This window comes from Mustela putorius, unplaced genomic scaffold (assembly GCF_011764305.1).
Source record: "Mustela putorius furo isolate JIRA1106 unplaced genomic scaffold, ASM1176430v1.1 tig00003858_pilon_pilon_pilon, whole genome shotgun sequence".
NCBI classification, from domain to species: Eukaryota; Metazoa; Chordata; class Mammalia; order Carnivora; family Mustelidae; genus Mustela; species Mustela putorius.
In genome coordinates this window covers 19,282,975-19,308,390 of record NW_025422010.1, presented here as the reverse complement: position 1 = coordinate 19,308,390, position 25,416 = coordinate 19,282,975, and the positions used below count along the sequence as shown (strand labels likewise).

Below are 25,416 nucleotides of genomic sequence, written 5' to 3'. Positions count from 1 at the left end.
ATATGTAATTCCTTCAGAGAGTGCCTAGCACGTAGTAAGTACATGACAAGCATTAGGTGTTACTATTATTATTAGATGACCTTCCTTGGAGGAAATATAATGGGCACCGGAGGAAAGAAAGAATGAAGGGGATTTCTTGAAGGATTCTGGGCTTGGCTTAGGAAATAAATAGAAGAAAAGAAACTAATATTTAAAGACTTGTCTATTCCTATTGACTAGTGAAGAGATGATACAGATGAGGACTCAAAAAGCATTTTCTCTAGGAATAAAGAATCCTGAGAAATAATGTTTTTTTTTTAAAAATTTCTTTCTTTCTTTTTTTTTTTTTTTTTTTTGAGAGAGGAGTCTGAAGATCAGAGAGGTTAAGTAACTTGCTTGAGATCGCACAGCCAGCAGTGGCTGAGCTGGGATTTGGTCCCGGGTCTCCGCAGCTCTGAAGCCCATCTCTTCTGTTATACCAGAATGCTTCCCAGAAGGTGTCGGCCAGGAAGGGGAGACTAACGTGTCCTGCCAGAATAAGCCTGGGCTCCTGCTCGGTGACAGCCGCCCAGCAGCTGAGCAGGGCCAGGAGTGTGGTAAATCTGCCAAGTCCTGCCCGCCCCTTCCTCACCAGCTGTTGCCCTCCCTTCCCGCTCAGCTGCTACTGTCACCCAGACTTGCCCGCTCAGCCCTCCCGGCTAACAGGACCAATGCCCAAGCTGAATGGGCTTAATATGCGGATGTTTTGCACGCACAATTAGCAGATACATAGCTGACTATGTTTGTGTTTGACTTCCAACCAAGAAGAACACGCAGCTCGGCTCCTGTCCTGCCCCTTCGCTCCCTTAACCCCCACAGTAGTAATGCCTGCTTCAGGAAGACCCAAAGACCCAGTTGGCTTAGACATCCATGGAAAAGGCAATTCTCTTGCTCATCGGTGTGTTAGCTGTCAGGGCTCCAGAAGTGAGTAAAGCCGGCCCCCCCACCCCCCCACCCAGATCTCTTGCAACTGGGGAGAAGTCAAGGGGGCAGGACTAGAGGCTGGCAGAGGTGCTGCCAGATGGCAGACTGGTGGGAGGGGGCGGTTACTCAGCCTGGGAAGACTGGGGAAAGCTTCACAGAGAAGGCATAATTGGAGCTGCAGGGGGAGTCTGAAGGGGCTCAAGGAAGGGCAAAACAGCGACAACCACAGATAGGAGGCCCAGAGTCAGGAAAGAGGACTTCCGGTGGCAGGTGGCATCAGGCGTCCGGGAAGGACCTTGGCTATGGAAGGGGAGGGTGGGGGGACTGCAGACCCTTGGGGCCTGGGACCCAGGGAGAGTTTAAGGAGAGAGCCATGTGGCTGCCTGGAGTTACATTCAGACACTATGGAAGAGCGACAGTGGCCCCATCCCCTCTGCTATAGGTGACAGAGGGAGAATGGAAGAGAAGTTATTGAGGTGACTATGAAAACTCAGCCCAAGGGGCGCCTGAGTGGCGCAGTCATTAAGCGGCTGCCTTCAGCTCAAGTCATGATCCCAGGGTCCTGAATAAATGCCTGCCCTCTTCCAAAGAGCACCCATGAGGGAAGTCGCCTCCCAGAGCCTCCACAGGGAGGATGCTCAGAGGGAGCGGCAGACACCCCACGATCACTCTTTCCTCATCTCCTCCGTCATCGAGAGCCTGCTGCAAGTCGCTAGGGAACTAAACACAATGGAGGCAGGGGTAGAAGAGCCAGTGCCTACCCTCCAGAGATTTGCTGACTCGCTAGGAAGGAGGATAAGTAAACAGGAAAGCATGTTAGGGTATGGGCCAAGCTGTGGTAAAAGTGAGATGGAGAAACCATGAGGTCAGGGAAGACTTCCTGGAGGAGGTGGTATGGGACTTGAATCTCGAGGCATTTGTAGAAGTTGGTGGAAATCTAGAACTGGTGCCTTCCAGCAGAGAAGACAGACTGTGCAGAAGTGTGGTGTGGAAGCAGGGTGGAAGCAGCAAGAGATTCAGGGCGCATAGAATAGGGAGCCTGTGGCCTTGGATTTTAAAAATGAAGTCTGAAAAAAAGAAGGGTAACTATTTGAGGTGTGGATATATTCTTTAACTTCATTGTGGTAATCCCTTCACAGTAGAGACATATATTAAACCACATTGTACACATTTAAAAAATCGTGTTAGGGATGCCTGGGTGGCGCAGTGGGTTGATCCTCTGCCTTTGGCTTGGGTCATGAGCCTAGATTCCTGGGATCAGGCCCCGCATCAGGTTCTCTGCTCAGTGGGGAGCCTGCTTCCCCCTCTCTCTCTCTGCCACCTCTCTGCCCACTTGTGATCTCTGCCAAATAAATAAATAAAATCTTTAAAAAAAAATCATACCTCAGTAGAGCTGGGGGAAAAAATGAACTTTGAGCAATTTCAGAGCTAGAGGTTGTTCCACAATAATAGCAAGAGTTTCACATCAAGTAGCAGTCACCCCAATTCTAGCACAGGCGGGACCCCAGGGGATGCACAGGCGGGCCTTCCTGATATCAGGAAGTTGGTTCAACTGAGTCCTACAAGGCTGAGTTGGGACACTAGCGGTTCTAGGCCAAGAACACCTGGTTCCTTGGGTGGAGGCTTGGACACACATCTTCTGAGCCCTCCCTCTCCAGAGGGTTTCTAGTTTGCTCCCCAATTTCATGACAGCTTGTTGAGGAGTAAACCTTAACACAGTGCTCCATTCACAGTGAGGCTTCATGCAAACCGTCTTAGAGACCCAAAGGTAAGAATTACTTAGGAATATTTTACAGTTCTCTGGGGACCAGGCTGGTCTTTCCTGACCACAGCAGGCAACATTGATTCCGGGGTCAGCAGGGTCTGACCAGCAGAACATCCCCCTTACTCCCCAGCTGCTTGACACATTTCATCCCATGAGTTATAAAACATCCGCTTTTCCGTCGGCGTGTGTACCTCCTTTCCCTGGACTGGAGTTGGGGCACGCGGGACTTACCCGTGTTCTGCAGCCAGTTCCTCCAGGGAATAGGGGCCAGGTGGTGCATTTCTTTTTCTTCCTTTTGAAACTGAGCGGCTGGGCTACAGTATTTCCTGGGGTCTCGTCCACACCCAACTCCTGGTAGATCGAGGTGCCTGCCAAGTATCTTGATCACCCTTCCAGTCTTCTAAGGGGGTAAGTAGGTTATTAATGCAAGGTGTCCAACAGAAGCATTCCTTGACCATGCATTTCACATACCATGAACTAGTCTGTTCTCCCCTTTGCTCCATCTCTCTCTTTTTTTTTTTTTAAAGATTTTATTTATTTATTTGACAGAGAGAGAGAGATCACAGGTAGGCAGAGAGGCAGGCAGAGAGAGAGGGAGGCAGGCTTCCCGCTGAGCAGAGAGCCTGACGCGGGGCTCGATCCCAGGACCCCGAGATCATGACCCGAAGGCAGAGGCTTAACCCACTGAGCCACCCAGGCGCCCCTGCTCCATCTCTTTTCATTTTCATTTTCTTCTTGGCTCCCCATGCCAGGTGGAGAAGCCAGAGAAAGAAGGCTTGGTCTTAAACTGGGCACAGCTGTGTGTTTAAGAAACCATGAATGATGCCATTTGGTTTTGACAGGGTTTCTTTTCTCCTTGCTAGAGGAGCCAGGGATTTTCACTTGCTCCTGTGTCTTTACCCTCCTAGACAATCCCACCAAATTACTGGAACTTCTTACAGAGAAAGAACAACATGAGCTGGGAACTGGCTACTGTCCTATGCTTGTGTGATGAATAGATCAAAGAGAATTATGAGGAAACCATTAACTTAAGCCAGAAGAAAGCCTAGCAAGTTACAGACTACAGAAAGTATAAACTGCAAATTAATCACCCATCTTGGAAATATCATAGTTTTTCCGAGTATTATAAAGTTCCAAAAGGGAACCTGGAAATCAACAAGTCCTACTGTATCTTTTTGCAGATAAGGGAATTTAAGACTAAAAATAAGCTAACTCATCCAAGGTCACAATACTATTTGGTATCATTTTGGGGAGCTGTCAAATAAAATGACAAATTAAAAAGAAGGGCTAATTGTCCAAAGTAGAGTACAGAAAACTTTTTCTTAAAGGGCCACATAGTAAATATTTTAGGTTTATGAGCCATACAGTCTCTGCCGTGGTTGCAAAAGCATCATAGACACGTAAAGGAAGGGACATGGCTATATTCCAACAAAACTTTATTTAGAAAAATAGGCAATGACTCTAGGATAGCTATAACAATTATTTTTTTTATATTATGTTTAAGAAGATTTCATTTTTAAGTAATCTCTACACTCAGTGTGGGGCTCAAATTCACCAGCCCAAGATGAAATGTCACGTGCTCCTCTGACGGAGCCGGCCAGGCCCCCCACATAACAATAATTAGAAAAAAGAAAAGAAAAGAAAAAGTGTTGGCAAGCATGTTGGAAAGTTGGAACCCTCAAACGTTGCTACTGGGGATGTAAAATGGTACAGCCACTGTGGAAGGCAGTTGGCAGTTCTTCAACAAGTTAAACATAGAATTACCATATGACCCAGCGATTTTACTTTTAGGGATATACGCAAAATGATTGAAACGGGCACTTGAACAAGCACCTGTACCAACATGCTTATAGCAAGACTCTTCATAATAGCTAAAAGGTAGGATGAGCCTGAGTATCCATCGATGGATAAACAAACGGATACATGCACATAATATACAAAACTACTCAGCCATAAACTGGAAGGAAGCTCTGACATAAGCTTCACGGTGCGTGAGCCTCCAAACCAGGGCGCTAAGCAAAACACGCCAGACAAAAGACTACATATTGTATGGTTTCATTTACATTAAAGATCCAGAACACATAAGTGCATAGCGACAGAACTCAGATGGCTGGCGGGGGTGGGGAGGGTGGGAGGGATGGAAGGGTGGGAGGAATGAGGGGGGTGCCAGGAGCTGGGGGAAGGAGGCAACCGGGAGAAATTGCTTCATGCGCCCAGGGTTTTGCTTTGCAATACTGGAAATGTTTTGGAACGGGATAGAAACGGTGGTTGCGTAACACTGAATGGAGTAAATGCCTCTGAATTGTTCACTTTGAAATAGTTTCCTTGAAAATTTAATTTTATAAGAATTTCACCTCGGGGTGCCTGGATGGCTCAGTGGGTTAAAGCCTTTGCCTTCAGCTCAGGTCATGATCTCAGGGTCCTGGAATCGAGCCCTGCTTAGGGCTCAGCCAGGAGCCTGCTTCCCTTCCTCTCTCTCTGCCTGCCTCTCTGCCTACTTGTGATCTTTGTCAAATAAATAAATAAAATCTTAAAAAAAAAAGGATTTCACATCAATAAATTATTAAAAGCAAACAGGCAACATGGTGGATAGGACCCATAGATGAGCTAATACAGCAATTCCTGTTATAAAAGAGAGAACACAGTGGTTCAGTGAAAGGCATATTACCATCGTCAACGATGTTTGTTGTTGTTATACTCATTTTATCCTGTCCAGGAATGGAAATAGAGCCATTTTCCAGGTGTAGTATTTTCAGAGCCAAGAATATTTATGAGCATAAAGATGCCTCCAAACCCAACCAGGTGGATCGTGGATAAATTTCAGACTAAATTTAAATCTGTTAAACCTTTTGGTAAAGACAAAATCCAATGTTGGAGGGCTTTTCCTATTTTTAGAACCCGCGGGACATCCATCCCAATTTTGGGAACTAAAATAAATGTTTGGGACTTTCTGTCAACTTCCTGTTTCTATGGAAGAAGAAGCTAGAAAACTCTCATGTAAAATGTGCCAGAAGCTTTTTGGAATATCAAAGAATTCCCAGGAAACAAGGGAACAAGTTCATTGTAAAAAAATCTGAAAGACACCAGATAATTTTCTGTAATAAATACACAGGACCGCTCTTTCTCTGAGCCAAAGCGAGGGATTTAATCAATCGGAGGTTCAGCGACCTCCGAGCCGTGTCTAATTCGGACCCGGAGACAAGCGATGAAACATTGTGTGCTGGGGAACGATGAGAAATTCTCCTGTGGAACAGGACACTTTGGCCCAATAGGCTTCCTGCTATTCTGAGTGAATGTTAACAGTCAGGAGATGTGAAAGAAAGAGGTTGTTTTCAAAAAGGGAAGGAGGGAGACGCAGAAGGGTGTCTGCGATGGGACTCCGCTGGGCTTTCCCACTTGACAGAGGTTTCTAGAGCGCCTTTGCTGGGGGGCGGGGGGGCTGAGGGGGAGACAAACACCACTTAGGTGGCTTTTGCTCAGAGAATAGCCGTGTTTAAAGTGAAACAGGACCCATTTAGACTTTAAAAGAGTCACAACAAGTGGGGCTGCCTGGCTTCAGAAGGGCTCATTCCTGGATAGCGGTCTGGTCTTTCTCCTTCGTGGGGCTGGGCATCCCTCCTCCTCCCCGCAGACACATCAAACAGTCCTTATTCTCATCTTAGCGGGAATGAGCTTCAGGCGATGGGCATTTACATTTAGCCTCCTTTTGCCGTGAAATCACACCTGCTGTTTTCCAAGTTCTGATTTGGGGGAGCAGATTGGATGGAACAGAGTATATCTGGGCAGAAGCCCCCCTGAACATTCACTTTATAGGGGCTCCCAATTCTGTCCAAGACTAAAGCTGCCCTAGGAAGTGTCACTGGCTTTGGGAGCACGGATGACGAGCTCTTGGAATGAGGGGCGGACACCAGAATACTGGAGGACATGTGTTGCTCCTGGAAGATTTCACTCAGCTCCACCTCTTAGGCTGAAACAGCTGTTCATAGCCACGGTGGAGGAAGGGTTATAGAAGATGTTCCCCCTCCCCGTTTCTGCTTTGCTATATTTTCTACAAACTACTAGATTCCTTTACTAGTCGGTATAAAAAAAAAAAATTGTAAAATTTTAAAAAACATTTTCAGCCTATAAATTCCTTTCAGGCCTGAAAAGGGCAATGGGTGGGGTGCCTGGGTGGCTCAGTGGGTTAAGCGTCTGCCTTCTGCTCAGGTTATGATCCCAGAGTCCTGGAATCTGGCCCTGCTCACTGGGGAGTCTGCTTCTCCCTCTGCCTCTCCCCTCCCCACCCTCCAGGTACCTTTTCTCACTCTCTCTCTCTCAAATAAATAAACAAATAAATAAAATTTATAAGAAAAAGAAGAAGACAAGTGGAGGGTCACCTGGCTGGCTCAGTCAGTAGAGCATGAAATTCTTGATGTCCAAGTTATGAGTTCAAGGCCCACATTGGGGGTAAGGTTTATTTAAAATTTTTTTTATTGTTTTAATTAAAAAAAAAAAGGAAGGAAGAAAGAGACAGTCGGAATCATTGGAACTGTCCTGTTCCTATGTGTGGAGACACAGTCTTGGCAATAGCTACCCTTTTGTAGCACTCCCCACATCCTCAAATTGAAAAACCACAAATAAGGGGTGCCTGGGTGGCTCGATCAGTTAAGCGTCTGCCTTGGGCTCAGGTCATGATCCCAGGGGTCCTGTGAGCCTGCTTCTCTCTCTCCCTCTGCCCGCTGCTCTGTGTGCTTGTGCCCTTTCTCTCTCTCTATGTCAAATAAATAAATAAAATCATAAAAACAAACAAACAAACCCACAAATACTATGCTATTGTTTGCAATCTTATCTCCCTTGTCTGATTGTATAAGAATAGGAGAAAGTGGGGGAATGGGTGAATGGGGACCCAGGATATTGCATCATGATGACTTTAAGGAGACATGGATAGGAAGAAAAAGGAGTATTAAAATATATATTTATAAATAAAATGTGAACATATTTTATATATAGCATACATATAAACATGCAAATTGCATATAATATACATATATATTATAAAATGTAAAAGATTTTAAAAGTAATTGAAATATGTATAAATAAAATACAAACATATATTTAATATTTACAAAATATTCCTTTTCCTTTCTTTTTTTAAAATTTATTTATTTGATGGGGGTGCCTGGGTGGCTGGGTGGATTAAAACCTCTGCCTTTGGCTCAGGTCATGATCCCAAGGTCCTGGGATCAAGACCTGAATCAGGCTCTCTGCTCAGCAGGGAGTCTGCTTCCTCCTCTCTCTGCCTGCCTCTCTGCCTACTTGTGATGTCTGTCAAAGAAATAAATAAATCTTTAAAAAAATAAAATTTATTTATTTGAGAGAGAGAGAGAGAGAGCAAGGGGAGGAGCAAAGGAAGAGGGAGAGAACCGTGTTTTTTTTTTTTTTTTTTTAAGTTCCAGGTGTCCTTGAGTGTTACCTGTCTTTATTTTTAAAAATTTTTTAAATTTTTTATTAACATATAATATACTATTAGCTTCCGGGTACAGGTCTGTGAATCATCAGGCTTAAACACTTCACAGCACTCACTATAGCACACACCCTCCCCAATGTCCATAACCCCACCCCCCTCTTCCTACCACTCCCCCGCCTCCAACCCTCAGTATGTTTTGTGAGATTAAGAGTCACTTATGGTTTGTCTCCCTCCTGATCCCATCTTGTTTCATTTTTCCCTTCCCCCAAACCCCCCAACTTTGCCTCTCAACTTTCTCATATCAGGGAGATCATATGATAATTATCTTTCTCTGATTGGCTTATTTCACTCAGCATAATATAGACGGAGAGAATCTTAAGTAGACTCTGCACTGAGCAGAGAGTATGACACGGGGCTCAATCCCACCACCCCTAGATCTAGATCGTGACCCAAGTTGAAACCAAGAGTTGGACGCTCAACCAACTGAGCCACCCAGGCGCCCCTCCTTTTCCTTTCTGCCCACATCTGCATGGAGTCCATATTGATGCACCGGGTCCCCATTCATTCATCCATAGGTACATAATTGAGGCTGTCTGACTGTCTTTCAGATCATAGGATATTCTGTTTCCTAAGTTTTCTCTGATCTTCAATACATTACTTTCTACATATTCTATACATATACATGTGTATATTTTATACTTTTATTACTATCAACAATACACTGCTTAGATCGGTATCCACGCCTGGAAGAGGGTAGGAATATTTTACTGTCAAAGAAAGTTGCTGGGTCTGGCTTTACTTTTGAGAGCTGTAATGAGGGGGTCTAATTACCAAACCAGACACACTTTGCCAGCCACTTTCATCTTGGTATAGTAACAGCATACCAGTCCTCCCCAGCCTTGCTGGTTTCGATTATGTGGGGGCAGCGGGTGGGTGTTCCCCAAGCCACAGGATAATCGCTTGTCTTAGAGTGATCAGCTCAGACTGACATTAGGCTGGAAGCTGCATAAGGTCAGAATAATGACAATCTCCACCTTTTAGATATTTACATGTTGTAGTAAGACCATAATGTCAATGATTCCAGTTTTAAATCTTCTATCAAGATGCCTTTTTGGGAACAGGGGTTCCTCTCCTTTGTGGCAGTTAGAATCCTTGCCAATGCATTCCCCATCTGTGCCCACTTTTGTCCCCTAAAAGCCATTCCAGACATGTCACCCATCTTTAGTGGAATACATTCTTGTTTCTGTTGATGAGTCCTCGAAGTAAAGCATGTATGATGAAAACAGTTCCAGTTTCTGCAGAGACTGGCTCATTTGAACTCCATGTCTCACGTCTGTTCCAATCTGGGTTTTGCATATTTGGAGTCCAGCATCTTTTTTTTTTTTTAAGATATTTATTTATTTATTTGATAGACAGAGAGAGATCACAAGTAGGCAGAGAGGCAGGCAGAGAGAGAGGGGGAAGCAGGCTCCCCACTGAGCAGAGAGCCCGACGTGGGGCTCGATCCCAGGACCCTGAGATCATGACCCGAGCCGAAGGCAGAGGCTTAAACCACTGAGCCACCCAGGCGCCCCTGGAGTCCAGCATCTTGCAACAAAAACATGACTTTGATAAGCTGCCTGGGTCACAGCTGGAACAGATGATCTCTTTTGTAATCAAGACAACTGAAGACAGTCCAGCCATCTGTTTCAGCCTGGCACCCTCAGGGTAATTGTATGTTGGCGGGGTTCACTATGTTCCAGACTCTTCGCTTTGCAAGTCCAGATATTCAGTTATCCTCACACCCCTTGGAGCAAATCTGTCCCAAAGGAGACTGATTCCCAGTAATCAAACTCACAAAAGACTGATGGATAAACCTACCTCATTATGTATTTGTCAGGATTAACTGAGAGGGAATTTTAAGCTAACCTCTGGCCTGGCACAGACAGCAAGTGCCCTGTAAATGTTGGCTTCTATTTTATGCAGTGACCTGTCAACATACAGTCTTTGCAGCACAGGAAAAACACTGGCAAATATTTACTCTTAGGCTTATTCTCCTAGATTCTAGGATCCATACAGAGCACCCCACACTTTTGTCAGGCTGCCAGTCACAATGTGATCAAATAGGTTGTTTTCTTTTTTTTTTTTAAGTACACTTCATGCCCAATGTGGAGCATGATGCAGGGCTTAAACACATGAACCTGAAATCAAGACCTGAGCCGAGATCAGGAGTCGGATGCTTAACTGACTTAGCCACCCAGGCACCTTTAAAAAAGGTTTCAGTCCTAAGGACGCGACGGCCCACATGCTACAGACCCTCTGGTCTCTTGATGGGCTTGACGGGCACTCTTGGCTCCTGATTCTATTTGGCAGAGGGGCTGGCTCCTGTTTACAGCCCTGTTTGAAGTGCTTTGCTTCTGCGGATGGCTGGTCTTGTCCCTTCTATGCTGATTCTTGTGAGCTCCCATTGGGATTAATAGTGCCTACAGGGGACCGGCTCCCCTGAGTGTCTACCACCAACGACAGAGACAGGCGTACTGTCTGTGCTCAGGGAGTAATCAGTCTCAGTGTTGGTTTGTCCTGGGGGTTTGTAGGGGTGAGGAAGCTTTCCTTCTTCCCTTCTAGGCTCTTTGGCTGGTCTAATAATTAAATTGACCCGAGAGGGGCATCTGGGTGGCTCAGTGGGTTAAAGCCTTTGCCTTCGGCTCAGGTCATGAGCCCAGGGTCCAGGGATTGAGCCCTGCATCAGTCTCCTTGCTCAGTGAGGAGCCTGCTTCTCCCTCTGCCTCTGCTGCTCCCCCTGCTTGTGCTCTCTCTCTCTCTCTCTGTGTCAAGTAAATAAATAAACAAAATCTTAAAAAAAACAAACAAACCGATTTTCCCGTTGGAGGGACTGGGTTGGTGAGGTAGTTCTCGTTGCTGGACAGGAATGGGGTCTCAAATGATTATAAAATCAGTTATAAGAAAAATAAAGCAAGTAAAATATATTCCCCAGGCAACCTTCAATACTGTAAAATTAAGTACCAAATATGTTTATGAACTATGTGGTGAATATGATCTCCTTGCTTTGTTTATCAATGGTGACAAGTGTGGGAAAATATAAGAGAGAAGGAAACATTACTTATATGAGAGATAGATAGGACTTTCACTCCCTGATGTTCATGTAGCAGTGAAGAGCCCGGTGATGCTCGGAAGATCAGTGATGCCATAGTTTTTGCCTGCTGCTGGCACCGATGATGTCAAGATTTACTCACTGATTGATTAATTAATTTTTTTCAACAAACCAATTAAACCCCAACAGTGGCAACTTATTTACAAGAATATCGTTCATCACATTAAATTAATGTTGTTCGTTGTAGTGGTGTTCATTAAAATATGGTTGATTTTTGTGGTTTTGTTTGTATTTTAATACATTTACTTTTACAATTATAGGAGGGTTATAAGCATACAAGCTTCATGCCTAGTTTATGTTTATACTTTAAAAAAACAAAAATCATTTAAGGCGATATTAAAGGTTCATGAGAATTATTTTTCTTTTAAAATAAGTTTGTAACATTTTTTTTTTCCTCTTTAAAAGGGTCCATGAGTTACATAATATTTGATGACCAGCTGTCACTGAGTTTTTTGTTTTTGTTTTTAAATATTTTTCTGGGGCACCTGGCTGGCTCAGTCGTAGAACATATGACTCTTAATCTCGGTTTGTGAGTACCAGCCCCATCTTGGGTGTAGAGTTTACTTTAAAAAATAAACACATAAAAATAAAAATATTTTCTTAGGCCTCTACAAATTTGCACTATTTTTATTGCCTCATTTTATCATAGGGCTTGTGAAGTTTTCCCACCTGTTCTTTCTGTGGTACGCTTGTCTCACCAATGAAATCCCATTTAATGGGCAGCCACCCCAAGATTCCCACTTAAGATACATTCTGTAGAGTTCTTCCTTCTTTTCTTTTCTTTCTTTCTTTTTTTTAAGATTTTATTTATTTATTTGACAGACGGAGATCACAAGTAGGCAGAGAGGCAAGCAGAGAGAGAGGGGGAAGCTGGCTCCCCGCTGAGCAGAGAGCCCTATGCGGGGCTCGATCCCAGGACCCTGAGATCATGACCTGAGCTGAAGGCAGAGGCTTCAACCCACTGAGCCACCCAGGCGCCCCAGAGTTCTTCCTTCTTTTCTGATTGCTGCATTCACTAAATTGCTGTACTGAGCATCAGAAGACTAGAAAGAAAATGCCCAGAAGGCCAAGCCTGCGGTAAATTTCCCCATACTTCTTTGATAGACATGGATTTCTATGACCCCTTTTTAAGCACAAGTTCCTGCCATGCTAGATCAAGAGGGGAGGGAGGGGGTGCCTGGCTGGCTCAGCTCGTACAGTGCGACTCTCCATCCCAGGGTTCAAACCCCACATAGGGCATGGAACCTACTTGAAAAGCAAACAAAAAACACAGCACAAAAACTATCATCCAATGCGTCACAGAAAAATTGCTTACATCATTCATGAGTGATGTTCTTTTTTTTTTTTTTTAAAGATTTTATTTATTTATTTGACAGAGAGAGATCACAAGTAGGCAGAGAGGCAGGCAGAGAGAGAGGAGGAAGCAGGCTCCCTGCTGAGCAGAGAGTCCAATGCGGGGCTAGATCCCAGGACCCTGAGATCATGACCTGAGCCGAAGGCAGCGGCCCAACCCACAGAGCCACCCAGGCGCCCCATGAGTGATGTTCTTATCTATGTCTTTATTGTTTCATTTTTATCTTACTCATTAAAGTAAATTAAAACATCAACCAATATTCATGTCAGAAGGATATTTGTTCATCAGCTGCAATCACAGTTGGCTGTGGATACATGAGTTCAGCAAAAGTCAAAGAAATCATTTCGTGAAATCAGCTTTATTGAGGAATCATTGACATGCAAGAGTTTGTATATTTTATTATTTGTTAATCATGTGATTCACATCTTTTATATCAGTGAAATTTCTAACCAACTTCTGTACACATATTTGCGTACAGGTATTTTGTTGTTGTTAGAAAGCCGGTTGATAAGTATTTACCAGCTCGCAACTGGCTAGTTTGGTCACTAACCATTGCCTCCCTGAGCAATGATACCCAGAGGCCTTTCTTTTAAAAAGGATCCGGGCCAGTGAAGAGCACAAACATATTTCCTTCCTTTTTTAAAAAAAATTGTGATAAAACATACAAAACATAAAACTTACCATTTTAACCATTTCTAAGTGTACAGTTCAGTGGCAGAAAATCCATCACGTTATTGTCTCCAGTACTTTCCATCATCCCAAAGTGAAAGTGTATACCCACTAAACAATTCCCTATTTCCCGCTTCCTCAGCCCCTGGTAAGCTCTCATCTACTTTCTGTTGTTGTCAGTTTGACTATTCTAGGGACCTTAGGTGAGTAGAATCATATCATATTTATTCTTTTGTGTCTGGCACATTTCACTTAGCACGATCTCTTCCAGGTTTATCCATGTTGTAACATATGTCTGAATTGCCTTTCTTTTTCTGGCTGAATGATAATACATTGTACATATAGACCACATTTTGTTTATTGTCTCATCAATCCACAGACATTCGGGTTGTTTCACATTTGGCTATCGTGAAAAACGCTGCTATGAATATGAGTGTACCAGTAACTGTTCTTTCCTTTCTTTTTATGAATGCTTTTAGTTTTAGAGCTCCCACAGGGCCGATGAGAGAGAGTTGGATGGATCCAAATGGGACTCCAAGATGATCTTTTCCCTTGCTTTCCCTAAATGCTTAATGGCTCTTTCTGTTTCCTCCTCTTAAGTAAGAGGATGGTTTGCTGTGTGACCAACACCCAGAGACGCCAAGTTCAGCGGCTGGTATGTGACACCATCTAATGCCTTCGCCAATGGGTGGGTTAAGTTCGGTGTGAACTGCCACCGCAGTGTGAACCATAAATGCCCCTGGCAATCACCTGAAACTGGCTGACAGAAACCCTGGAGGGGCGTGAGTGTGGTGAGCAAAATCTGTAATATTGTGAGAGGCCAGTGCTTCAGGGATGAGAGAAGCAGCCAAGGGCTTAGCCCCGCTTCAGGATCAGGAAATGCCAAGACAGTGAACGACCAGTATGATGTGGATCTAAATACGCTTAAAAAAAAAATGCTGGAAATAATCCATCTTGATTTGTGCCTGGTTGCTGAAAATGCCATCAGCCTTTTCCCAGATGGAACAAATTATTTGCCATTAAAAATTCACTTAAAAATAACATAACCAATTAGTGTGCTTCAATGTCAGCTTATCATCTAAAAGGAACTGAAAATATAAAATGAAATGGGGAAAGTTTTCTTTCTTTTTTTTTTTTTGAAGGAGAAAGCAGACATCTTAGGTTTCTCTCAGCAAACGGTAGAACCATGTTCAAAAGGGCAAGGTCGACGGGACGTTAAGTTTTGTTGTGACATCAAAGGATGTGCAGACAGTGGAATCAAAGCTTGAAATGAGCACTTTCAGATATATTTTTAAAATCTTTCTTCAGGCTTAGAGCAGCTTACCAAATTGTGGAGTGCTGGCCTGTGCTGATACGTTAAGAGCTTTGATAAGGTATGTTGGCGCTGAGCAGTGAAAGCCTGAGATTGCTGACTAAGGCTGGACAGTACTTCTGGGCAGCCGCCTGCCTCCACCGCCTGCTCTCTAATCCCTCTCCTCCACTTCCGCCCTCCCCTCCACAGCCACCCCCCTCCCGTCCTGTCTAGAGGCCTTTGTCTTTCCCCTCCTTTTCCACTCTTAAGCACACCTACTGGCCCTTGGACACTCTGAAGGTGGAAAGTCTACAGAGGGAACCAGTAATCCTGTCTGAGTCACCCTCTCACTGTGCCCAGGGGATCCTTAAGGTCCTCACCACGAAACAGGGGCAGAGAGATGCTCTGGATTGAAACAAGCCACTTCAGTCTGTGTCCTCACCTGAGGTGGTTCAAACTGGCTGGATACCCGCTTGGTGAAAGAAATGGATATAAACCAGCAGACCTGTGGAAAAGGTGTGTGTGTGTGTGTGTGTGTGTGTGTGCGCACGTGTGTGTGCACGCGTTTGTGAAGCATGAGACCCAGAAGGGAGTAAAATCCGAATGATCTAGTCTACCTGCTTTATTTTTTTCTGATCCTACCTTAAAAACTGGTACTCAGCACGTAGCCATTAACAACCCTTAGCACCTCTGAAATTGCTATAAGGTAAAATTGATTCTCTTTTTTCTTTTTTCCTTTTTTTTTTTTTTTAAGATTTTATTTATTTATTTATTTATTTGACACAAAGAGGGCACAGCAGGGGGATCAGCAGTCAGCAGGCAGAGGGAGAGGGAGAAGCAGACTCCCTGCAGAGCAGGGGGAGCCCAATGCCTGATCCCAGGACCCTGGGATCATGACCTGAGCCTGATGCTTAAGGGCTGAGCCACCACTCAGAGCCCCTACAGCTGACTTCCATTTAAATACATTTTGCAGGGGCGCCTGGGTGGCTCAGTGGGTTAAGCCACTGCCTTCGGCTCAGGTCATGATCTCAGGGTCCTGGGATCGAGTCCCGCATCGGGCTCTCTGCTCGGCAGGGAGCCTGCTTCCCTCTCTCTCTCTCTGCCTGCCTCTCTGTCTACTTGTGATTTCTCTCTGTCAAATAAATAAATAAAATCTTAAAAAAAAAAAAAAAAAAAATACATTTTGCAAGAGGGACTTCCTATTGACACAAGTAAGCAGATTTCCACTTCAATCTAAACCATTTTCAACAGCTAAAAAATCCTGTTAGAAAATGGGCAAAATGTTTGGAGAGACAGTTCACTGAGGAGTTTATACAGATGAAAATAAACACGTGGAAAGATGTTCAGCATCATTAGCCTTCAGAGGAATGCAAATTAAAGTCTCGATGAGATATCACTACACACCTATCAGAGTGATGAAAATAAAACATAGTGACTATTATTACAATAGGCAGTAAAAGCAACACTAAATGCCAACAAGGATGTGGAGAGATGGATTCCTCATACACTGCGGGAATGTAAAGTGGCACAGCCGCTCTGGAAGACAGTCTGGCAGTTTCTTCAAATACTAGATCTGCTATTACCATATGATCCAGTAATGACACTCGGGCAATTTCCCAGAGAAATGAGAATGTGTGTTCACACAAAAACCACTACATGAATGCTCACAGCCGCTTTTATTTGTAATAGCCCCAAACTGGGAAGAGCCCAGATGTCCTCCAACAGTTTAAACAAACTGTGGTGGATCTGCACCATAGAACCCCGGTCAGCAATAAAAAGAGAGGGAGTACTGAGATGTGCAACAATTTGGATAAATTACACTGAGTGAAAAAGGCAATCCCAAAGTTAGATACAATACGCTTCCATTCATCTAACACTTTTGAAATGACAAAATTTTAGAAATGGAAGACAGATGAACGGTTGGCATGGTGACTGCTGTGGATGCCCAAAGATGTGATAAAATTGTATAGAATTCTATGCACACACACAAGTGGGTTCAGATAAGACTAGAGAAATCTAAGATGGGTGAGTCGTATCAAAGATAATATCCTGGTTGTGATAATGTGCTACAGTTTTGTAAGATGTTACCACTGGGGGCAACTGGGTGAGGGGTACAGGACATCTCTCTGTATTATTTCTCACAACTGCATGTGAATCTACAATTATCTCATTAAAAAACATGAATCAAAAGCACAACACTTTTCCTTACAGAGCATTAAGTCTGGGAAAACTCCAGGTCAGACTCTTAAGGTTTTTTTTTGTTTTAAGATTTTATTTTGAAGTCATCTCTACATCCAACGTGGGGCTTGGATTCACAACCCTGAGATCAAGAATCTCCTGTTCTACTGACTGAGCCAGCCAGGTGCCCCAAGGGGCAATGTTAATTAATCAACTAATTAATTAATTTATTTTATTTTTAAAAGATTTTATTTTTAAGTAATTACTACTTTCAACGTGGGGCTCAGACTCACAACCCTGAGATCAAGAGTCGTATGCTCTACAGACTGAGCCAGCCAGGTGCCCCAAGGGGAGATATTTTAAAAATTTACTTATTAATCCCTCCAACAATAACAAAAATAATCTCATTACATTTTAATAAAATATATTTTTTGAGGGATTTATTCATTTATTTTAGAGAGGGAGTGTGTGTGCACATGTGTGTAGTTTGGGGGAGGGGCTGAGGGCAAAGTCTCCAAAAGACTCCCTGCTGAGCAGGAAGCAGGACACAGGGCTCCATCCCAGGACCCTGAGATTATGAGCCGAAATAAAGATTCAGCTGCTTAATGGACTAAGCCACCCAGGTGCCCCAAATAGAAAATATTTATGAAAAATAACTATATATTATCTCCAAATAATAAACCTTATTTATTTAAATATTTTATTTATTTATTTGACAAAGAGAGATCACAAGTAAGCAGAGAGGCAGACAGAAGGCAGAGAGAGGGGGAAGCAGGCTCCCCGCTGAGCAGAGAGCCCGATGCAGAGCTCAATCTCAGGACCCTGAGACCATGAACCTGAGCTGAAGGCAGACACTTAACCCACTGAGCCACCCAGGTGTCCCTCCAAACAATAAACTTTATTTTATTTATTTATTTTTAAGGATTTTATTTATTTATTTGACAGAGATCACAAGTAGGCAGAGAGGCAGGCAGAGATAGGGGGAAGCAGGCTTCCTGCTGAGCAGAGAGGCCTCTGCGGGGCTTGATCCAGGACCCTGGCATCATGACCTGAGCCAAAGGCAGAGGCTTTAACCCACTAAGCCACCCAGGTGCCCCCAAACAATAGACTTTAAAGAGATGTTTCAAATCTCTTTAATATCTGGCTCAACAGAAGATAGTTGGATTTTCGTGTTTGGTTCTGCATTCAGTTTGTTTGTAATTGTTGTTTTGGTTGAGTTACAGGAAGAAAATCAGGTGTCACACAGTTTTTTATAGCTTTTTATAGCTTTTTCAGGTAATTCTGGGTATTAGTCTTTGATTCTCTATCAAACCTATTCAGCAAGTGGTAGTTTCTTTCTTTTTTTTTTTAAAGATTTTATTTATTTATCAGAGAGAGGGGGAGAGAGCGAGCACAGGCAGACAGAATGGCAGGCAGAGGCAGAGGGAGAAGCAGGCTCCCTGCTGAGCAAGGAGCCCGATGTGGGACTCGATCCCAGGACGCTGGGATCATGACCTGAGCCGAAGGCAGCCGCTTAACCAACTGAGCCACCCAGGCGTCCCACAAGTGTTAGTTTCTTAAAGGTCAGTTGCCATGTAGAATCTGAAACCATATCAATGAAAATTAATATGGAATGAGAATCCATAAGTCTAGGGGTTCCTGGGTGGCTCAGTTGGTTAAGCATCTGCCTTTATTCTAGGGTCCTGGGATTGAGCCTGGCTTGGGCTCCCTGCTCTGTGGGGAGCCTGCTCCTCCCTCTCTCTGCCTTCTGCCATTCCTACTTGTGCTGTCTCACTCTCTGTCAAACAAGAAAAATCTTAAAAAAAAAAAATAGATATTGAAATTTAGGGATACCTGGGTGGCACAGTTGGTTAAGCAATGGACTCTTGGTTTCAGCCCAGGTCATGATCTCAGTGTTGTAAGATCGAGCCTGTGTTGGGCTCCACACTCAGCATGGAGTCTGCTTGTGACTCTCTATCTCCCTTTCTCTCTACCACCCCTGTCCCTGGACCCCCACCCCCACTCTCAAATAAATAAGAAGTTGAAAAAAAATAAAAAGTTGAAATTTAATAAAATTAAGTTTTTTTTTAACTGGTTCAGCAAAGACAGTCTTTTTCAAAAAGATTTATGTATTGAGAGAGAGAGAGAGAGTGTATGCATACACTACATGTGTGTGAGCTGGGGTGGGGGAGGGGCAGAGGGAGAGACTCCTAGGTAGACTTCCCACTGAGCAGAGGCCAACATGGGGCTCAGTCTCATGACCCATGAGATCATGACCTGAGCTGAAACCAAGAGTCTCACCATGCCTCCCCACTGCATGGTTCCCATGCATGATTAGGGAGGTGCTCACGAGTTTTCTATGCCGAGTAGAGAAGGGGTGTGCCAGGCAACATTTTTGGATAATTCAGCAGCTGTGTCAGGTTAACTTGTCTGGAACAAATTGGGTACCAGGGAGTGAGCTGGGAGGACGGGTGATACTGCCAAGCAGATGCCTTGTACCCAACATGCATTCCCACCAGCTGAGTTATGGGCCGTCTGTGTGCTGCACCTATAGATGCAGTCAGTAGACTGACTTCTCTTTCACGTCCTGGAATACTAATCCAGGTTGCTCACATTTTGGAAAATACCTCTGTGGGTGTTCTAGAATGTTCCAGAAGTACTGATGTGGTCTTTTAGTTTTCATCTGGGCCTGGGAAGACTATTCTATGTCTTCTCTAGTGTCTGCTGAATTCACTGTGAGCAAATAAATAGTGGTCAATTAATAACTGTGAAATAAAATGTATGGAGTTAAATTCACCTTAAAAAATGTCAGGGGCGCCTGGGTGGCTCAGTCCGTTAAGCATCTGCCTTCAGCTTGGGTCGTGATCTCAGGGTCCTGGGATCGAGTCCCACATCAGGCTCTCTGCTCAGCAGGGAGCCTGTTTTCCCCCCTCTCTCTCTGTCTGCCTCTCTGCCTACTTGTGATCTCTCTGTCTCAGTCAAATAAATAAATAAATAAAATCTTTAAAAAATAAATGACAGTGTAGGGGTGCCTGGGTGGCTCAGTCGTTAAGCATCTGCCTTCTGCTCAGGTCACCATCCCAGGGGCGTGGGATCGAGCCTCACATTGGGCTCCCTGCTCGGAGGGAAGCCTGCTTCTCCCTCTCCTGCTTCCCCTCCTTGTGTTCCCTCTCTCACTTTTTCTCTCTCTTTCTCTCAAATAAATAAAATCTTTAAAAAAAAATGACAGTGTATAACTCAGAAAGAAAGGAAATGTCATTGGTCCCTGAGACTCCAACAGTAATGTCAGCACTTACTAGATCAGAATAAAGACAGACTCGCACACTGATGTCATGGAGAAAGAAGGGCTACCAGCTCAGCAGTATTTGACTTGCGGCTTACCACAAGCCACCCAGACGAGGGCGTCTGACCCCACTGCACACAGACAGGCCTTTCGCAGGTGTGTCTAGCAGGGAACTCACAGGCACAGAAGTGGTAGCTGACGTACTGCTTCCCTGCTGTCCATCACGTTCTGGTGCAGTCTGTGGTGATCTAGAAAGGCCAGACTTCAATCTATAGGAGAGTGACCCTGACCCTTGGACCGGTGAGGCTTTCAGCCCTCCTTGTGGGGAAGTTCAGTCCACCCCAGGTAGGCACACTCTACTTCCAACATCCCACAGTGCCCACCATCCCCCGCCCCGGCTAATATAAATTTCCTGACAGGTAGGGACAAGAAGTAGGCTATACTTACAACCAATTATCCACCTGCCCTAAGGGACCATCAGGATTCCTGCCATCAGGCCCTGTAATCTAGTGTTTCTGTTACCAGAAGAAGCATTTGCAGGTAACGCTCCCCACCCAGACTCTTCCGTGGGCACGGTTTGACATGTCCCTAATGGAACTCAAGCTTCCCAGTGCCTTCTCTTTTCTACCTTCAACCAAACCCTGGTGACCTTCTGCAGGCAGGAGGTAGATGACTCCCAAACTGGCGTCTCCCACCTTTGCCTCTTCCCTGAACTTCAAAGCCAGATATCCAGTTGGCTACCCCGTGCCTCTGTTTGACGCCTGATGCGCATCTCCATGTTAACCTGTCCAAGACATGTCCCTGTCATGCCATCCCAAACCCGCTGTGTAAATTAGGAACTTTAGAGCCACCCTTGACTCTGCATTTCCCTTCCACCTTTTAAGTCACCTAGTGACTCCTCTGGATGCTCAGCTACCCTGCAAAGCCTCATAAACCACCACGTCTCACCACGACCTACAGCATTCTAAGACCTCCCCCTTCCACTTTTGCACCCCCCCCACCCATTATTTCATCCTCTCCCTGCATCAGCTTGATAATCCTTTTAAACAGGCCGGGTCCAATCACCTCCCCTCCCCTAATGGTTCCTCATCTCACTTCGACTCAAAGTCTCGTCCTTTCTGAGCACAAAGCACTACGTTATCTGGTCATTATCTTCCTTTGTGACCATGTTTCCTACCAGATACCCTCAGATATCTGCTCTGCTCCATATAACGAGGACTCTGCCTACTACAGGTCCTACCCTCAAGTCTTTCAGCCTCTGTTTTGGTCGGAAAACTGCGCTCTCAGATAGGGCTCAGCTCCTCACTTCATTCTGATCTCCTTCCTGAGGCCTTTCCTGACAGCCTCCTATAGTCTCTGCCGCCTGTTAGAATGTAATTCGGAGAGGGTGGGGATTTGTTTTCTCCTGTTCTCTGCTGAATCATCAGCCCCTGCGATAATGACAAGGACATTGACCCTTACTAAATATTTGTTAAATGGAGATTTCGGAGTAGAAGAGGTGATACGCTGTGATTTTCCTCACCATTTTGGTAATAAGTTCTTCAGTGTGAATTTCTGCTTTCAGATATTCTTTTCTGATCAATTAAATTAATATTTTATCTATTTTTGGAAATATTTTATTTTTAAGGAATCTCTACATCTAACATAGGGCTTGAACTTACAACTCTGAGATCAAGAGTCGTATGTTCCACCGACTGAGCCAACCAGGTGCCCCTAATATTTAATTTATTTATTTAGGTACACTCCATGCCCAACGCAGGGCTTGAACTCACGACCCTGAGAGCAAGAGTCACACAGTCTCCAGACTGAGCCAGCCAGGTGCCTTTAATTAATTAGTATTTTTTAAACTGTCATTAAAATATTTTTCAAAAAGAATACAGGTATTTTAGGATCCTGAAGTGTTTAATTGTGTTTTTATTTTTAAAAAACACATTTAAGGGTGCCTGGAATTGAGCCCCACATTGGACTCCCTGCTCAGCCAGGTGCCCGTTTCTTCCTCTCCCTCTGCCTGCTGCTCTCCCTGCCTGTGCTGTCTCTCTCACTATCTCTCCTGTCAAATAAATAAATAATGTCTTTTAAAAAATTATTAAAAGCCTGTAATTAAAGAAATGCCATGAAAACCTGTTATATATGTAAAATTTTAATAAATTAGATAGCATGGAGTTAACTTGCACTAGATTAACTCAAATTTTGTGACAACTCAGAATAAAGCTTTCCCCACTAACTCTGTGAATATATTATAGGTTCTTTAAAAAAATATGGAATCAATTAGAAAGTTTATACAAGACTTTAAAAAAAATCGGGCTGGTTATGTCTGCTCACAGAATACTGCCCAACTAAGATACTACACATCACACCTGTACGACACATGTTGAAACATAGCAAGCAAGGTGTGTTCCAACAGCTTACTTGACCCAACTGTGTGGATCAAGATAATCTTGACCCTGAGCCATCAAAATACAAAAATCACTTTTATACTATGTAAAGTTGGCATGACATTGCAGCGGTCATCTAAAACTCCAAATTTCAAATTTATCTCTTCATCTGTAAAAAAGGAAGACAACTAATCATGTACCCCCAATTTATTTATGATAAGAAGTTGCACTAGATTATTTCTAGCATTCACTTATTTTATCCTGTGATACTTTTTTTTAAGACTTTATTTTAAAGATTTTATTTATTTATTTGTCAGAGAGAGAGAGAGAGAGAGAATGTATGAGCAGGGGGAGTGGTAGGCAAAGGAAGAAGCAGGCTCCCCACTGAGCAGGGAGCTGGACACAGGACTGGAGCACAGGCAGATACTTAACTGACTGAGCCATGCAGGTGTCCTTTAAAGATTTTACCTTTAAAATCTCTACACCCACCATGGGACTTATAGCCCTGAGATCAAGAGTTGTATGTTTCACCAACTGAGCCAGCCAGGTGTCCCTGTTTTGCTTCTGTTTGGATATTTTCTACTAACCTATATTCCAATTTACTGATTTTTGTCTTCTGTTGTATCTAAAACCATGAATTGAGTTCTTAATTTCAGGTAGTATGTTTCAGCTCTAGAATTTCCTTCAGATATTTAAAACAGATTTTAATTTTCTGGTGAAATTCTCTATTTTTAAAAAGTGATTTTCTCAAAATTTCCTCTTTTCTTAAGCATATTAATCAGTGATCTTCAAGTCTTCGTCTGCTAACTCTAGTCTCGGATTGCCTGTGAGTCTGTCTTCTCCCCTTGAGTTTTGGTTATAGGGTCCTTTCTTTTGGTTTGACTAGACTTTAAAATTTTTTTTTTTTTTTTTTTTTGGTAGGTTCCAGGCCCAATTTGGGGCTTGAACTTAGAACTCTGAGACAGAGAATTGCATGCTCTCCTGACTGAGCTAGGCAGGTACCCACCTAGAATTTTTTCTTTTGGTTGCTGGATACTGTACAGCTCCAGATATGAGGTAATCTTCCTCCAGAAGAGGACTCACACTTTTCCTCTGCCAGACAGGGTGGGGACGGAGCCCCTCAGGCAAACAGGGACTAAGCAGAGGGCAGGTGGCGTTGCAGTGCTGGTGAGACAAAGCCCGCCATTGCTAGCCCATTCTGAAGTCATGGTTCCAGGTCTTTCAACTAAGACTTTATTGCTGGCTTCCTTAGCACAGTGAGTCTGTTCAAAACTGTTTTTAAAATTTTTCATTGTGGTAAAATATAAATAAAACATACCATTTTAATCATTTTCCCTAGAAGAGCTTTACAGCTTTGTAGCCTCCCATCCTGCATGACTTCAACATTTGACAAACATCTTGAGGGGGAAGTTGTAATGAGGCCCAAGCTTCCGTGTCCAGTTATCAATCTACCAGCAGTTCCGCCGGGTTCTCGGCTTCGCAGTGGAAACCCTCTGATAGGCGAAGCCTGGGCCGCTCAACCTCCCGTCCCACGGAAACACTGTCAGCACAGTCCAGCTCCCCTCTTCAAGGTTCTCCCCTCCCTTGAAACTTAGAATCTCTATTTTGTGTTGCTTCAGCAGATCTCTACTGCATTTAAAGAATGATTTTGATGCAAATGATTTATTTATCCTACCAGGAAACCTAAATAATTTTCTCTAAGTTAAATTTAGAGACCTCCTCTAGCTTGTCCATATCTCTGTTATTCAAGAATTATCGACTTAAGTTTTTCGGCCACCTCCTAGATCACTGGAAATCCAAACCATCCTTCTTATTCTGAGGGCAACTTTTCTGCTAAATATCTTGTCAAACTGCTACAGCCTTATAAAGTATTCCTATATTTTGTGGGTTTTTTAAAGCTATGAATTAATGAATTATTTTTGGGGGGTTAAATATCTATGTAATTGTTGATGATTTTTTTTTTTTTAAGATTTTATTTATTTAGTTGACAGAGAGAGAAAACACAAGCAGGGAGAGTGGGAGAAGGAGAAGCATGCTTCCCTGCCGAGCAGGGAGCTGGGCTCTGGGCTACATCCCAGGACCCTGGGGTCGTGACCTGAGCCAAAGGCAGGTCTGGGCCACCCAGGTGTCCCAAATTCTTTCATGTGTGTAAAAAAGAAGTTTATTTCAGAATTACAGATTAATTCATCCCTGTTTTTTTTTTAAATTTTACAATTATAAATATCATGTGGAACAAGGGTCTGTTCTCATTTCCAGTGGGAGACTTCATCTAATGGATTCTTATTTCGTAATGTCCCTCATAACCACGGAGTTGGTGATAGGTATCACATTCATCTTTATCAGGTGTTCATTCTAGCCTAGCTGCTCTTTGTGCTTAGAATATTATAACGGATTATTGAAATTTTTTCCCGTACACTTGACTCAATATCTGACTACCCCTGCCCCCCACCAAAATTATCTATATTGCTAACCTGATAATTCTACCAGAATTAATGCATTACTACTCAGTTCAAAGTATTTTTAGTCAAGGGGACACGGGAAGCTTAAAATTTTACTACTTAATTTTCCCTGTTGTTCTAAGCAAAATTTCTTAAGATTTGTCCTATCCTAATGAAACTTTTTTTAAATAAGATTTTATTTATTTATTTTAGAGAGCACGCACACAAGAGTACCTGTGTGAGTTGGGGGACGGGCAGAGGGAGAGACTCTCCAGCACACTCCTCTCAAAGCTCCAAGCCCGACACGGGGCTGGATCTTACAATCTCCAAATCATGACTGAGCCATGACCCGACTGGAAACCAACTGAACCACCTCGGTGCCTCTGGAACTTTTTAAGCTTATAAATCCTCAGGCTATACCTGAATCAAAGTCCCCACAGGAAGTACCTAAGAATCTCCATTTACCAAGCATCTGGGTGACTTTTATGATTCGGTTCTTGTGGTCCTTGCACCAGCGTCAATTAGCCTCCCCTGGGAGCATGTAA

At 43.7% G+C, this 25,416-nt stretch overlaps 1 protein-coding gene across 2 annotated transcripts in view; it reads right to left on the bottom strand.

The window, feature by feature from the left end:
- RBBP8 (RB binding protein 8, endonuclease) overlaps positions 1-25,416 on the bottom strand; it is a 128,377-nt gene that overhangs the window by 9,434 nt on the left and 93,527 nt on the right. For both annotated transcript variants that reach the window (XM_013051451.2, XM_013051447.2), the window contains one exon: positions 2,939-3,107. In XM_013051451.2, coding sequence (XP_012906905.1) covers positions 2,939-3,107 — 169 coding nt within the window. The remainder of the gene's footprint in view (positions 1-2,938; positions 3,108-25,416) is intronic.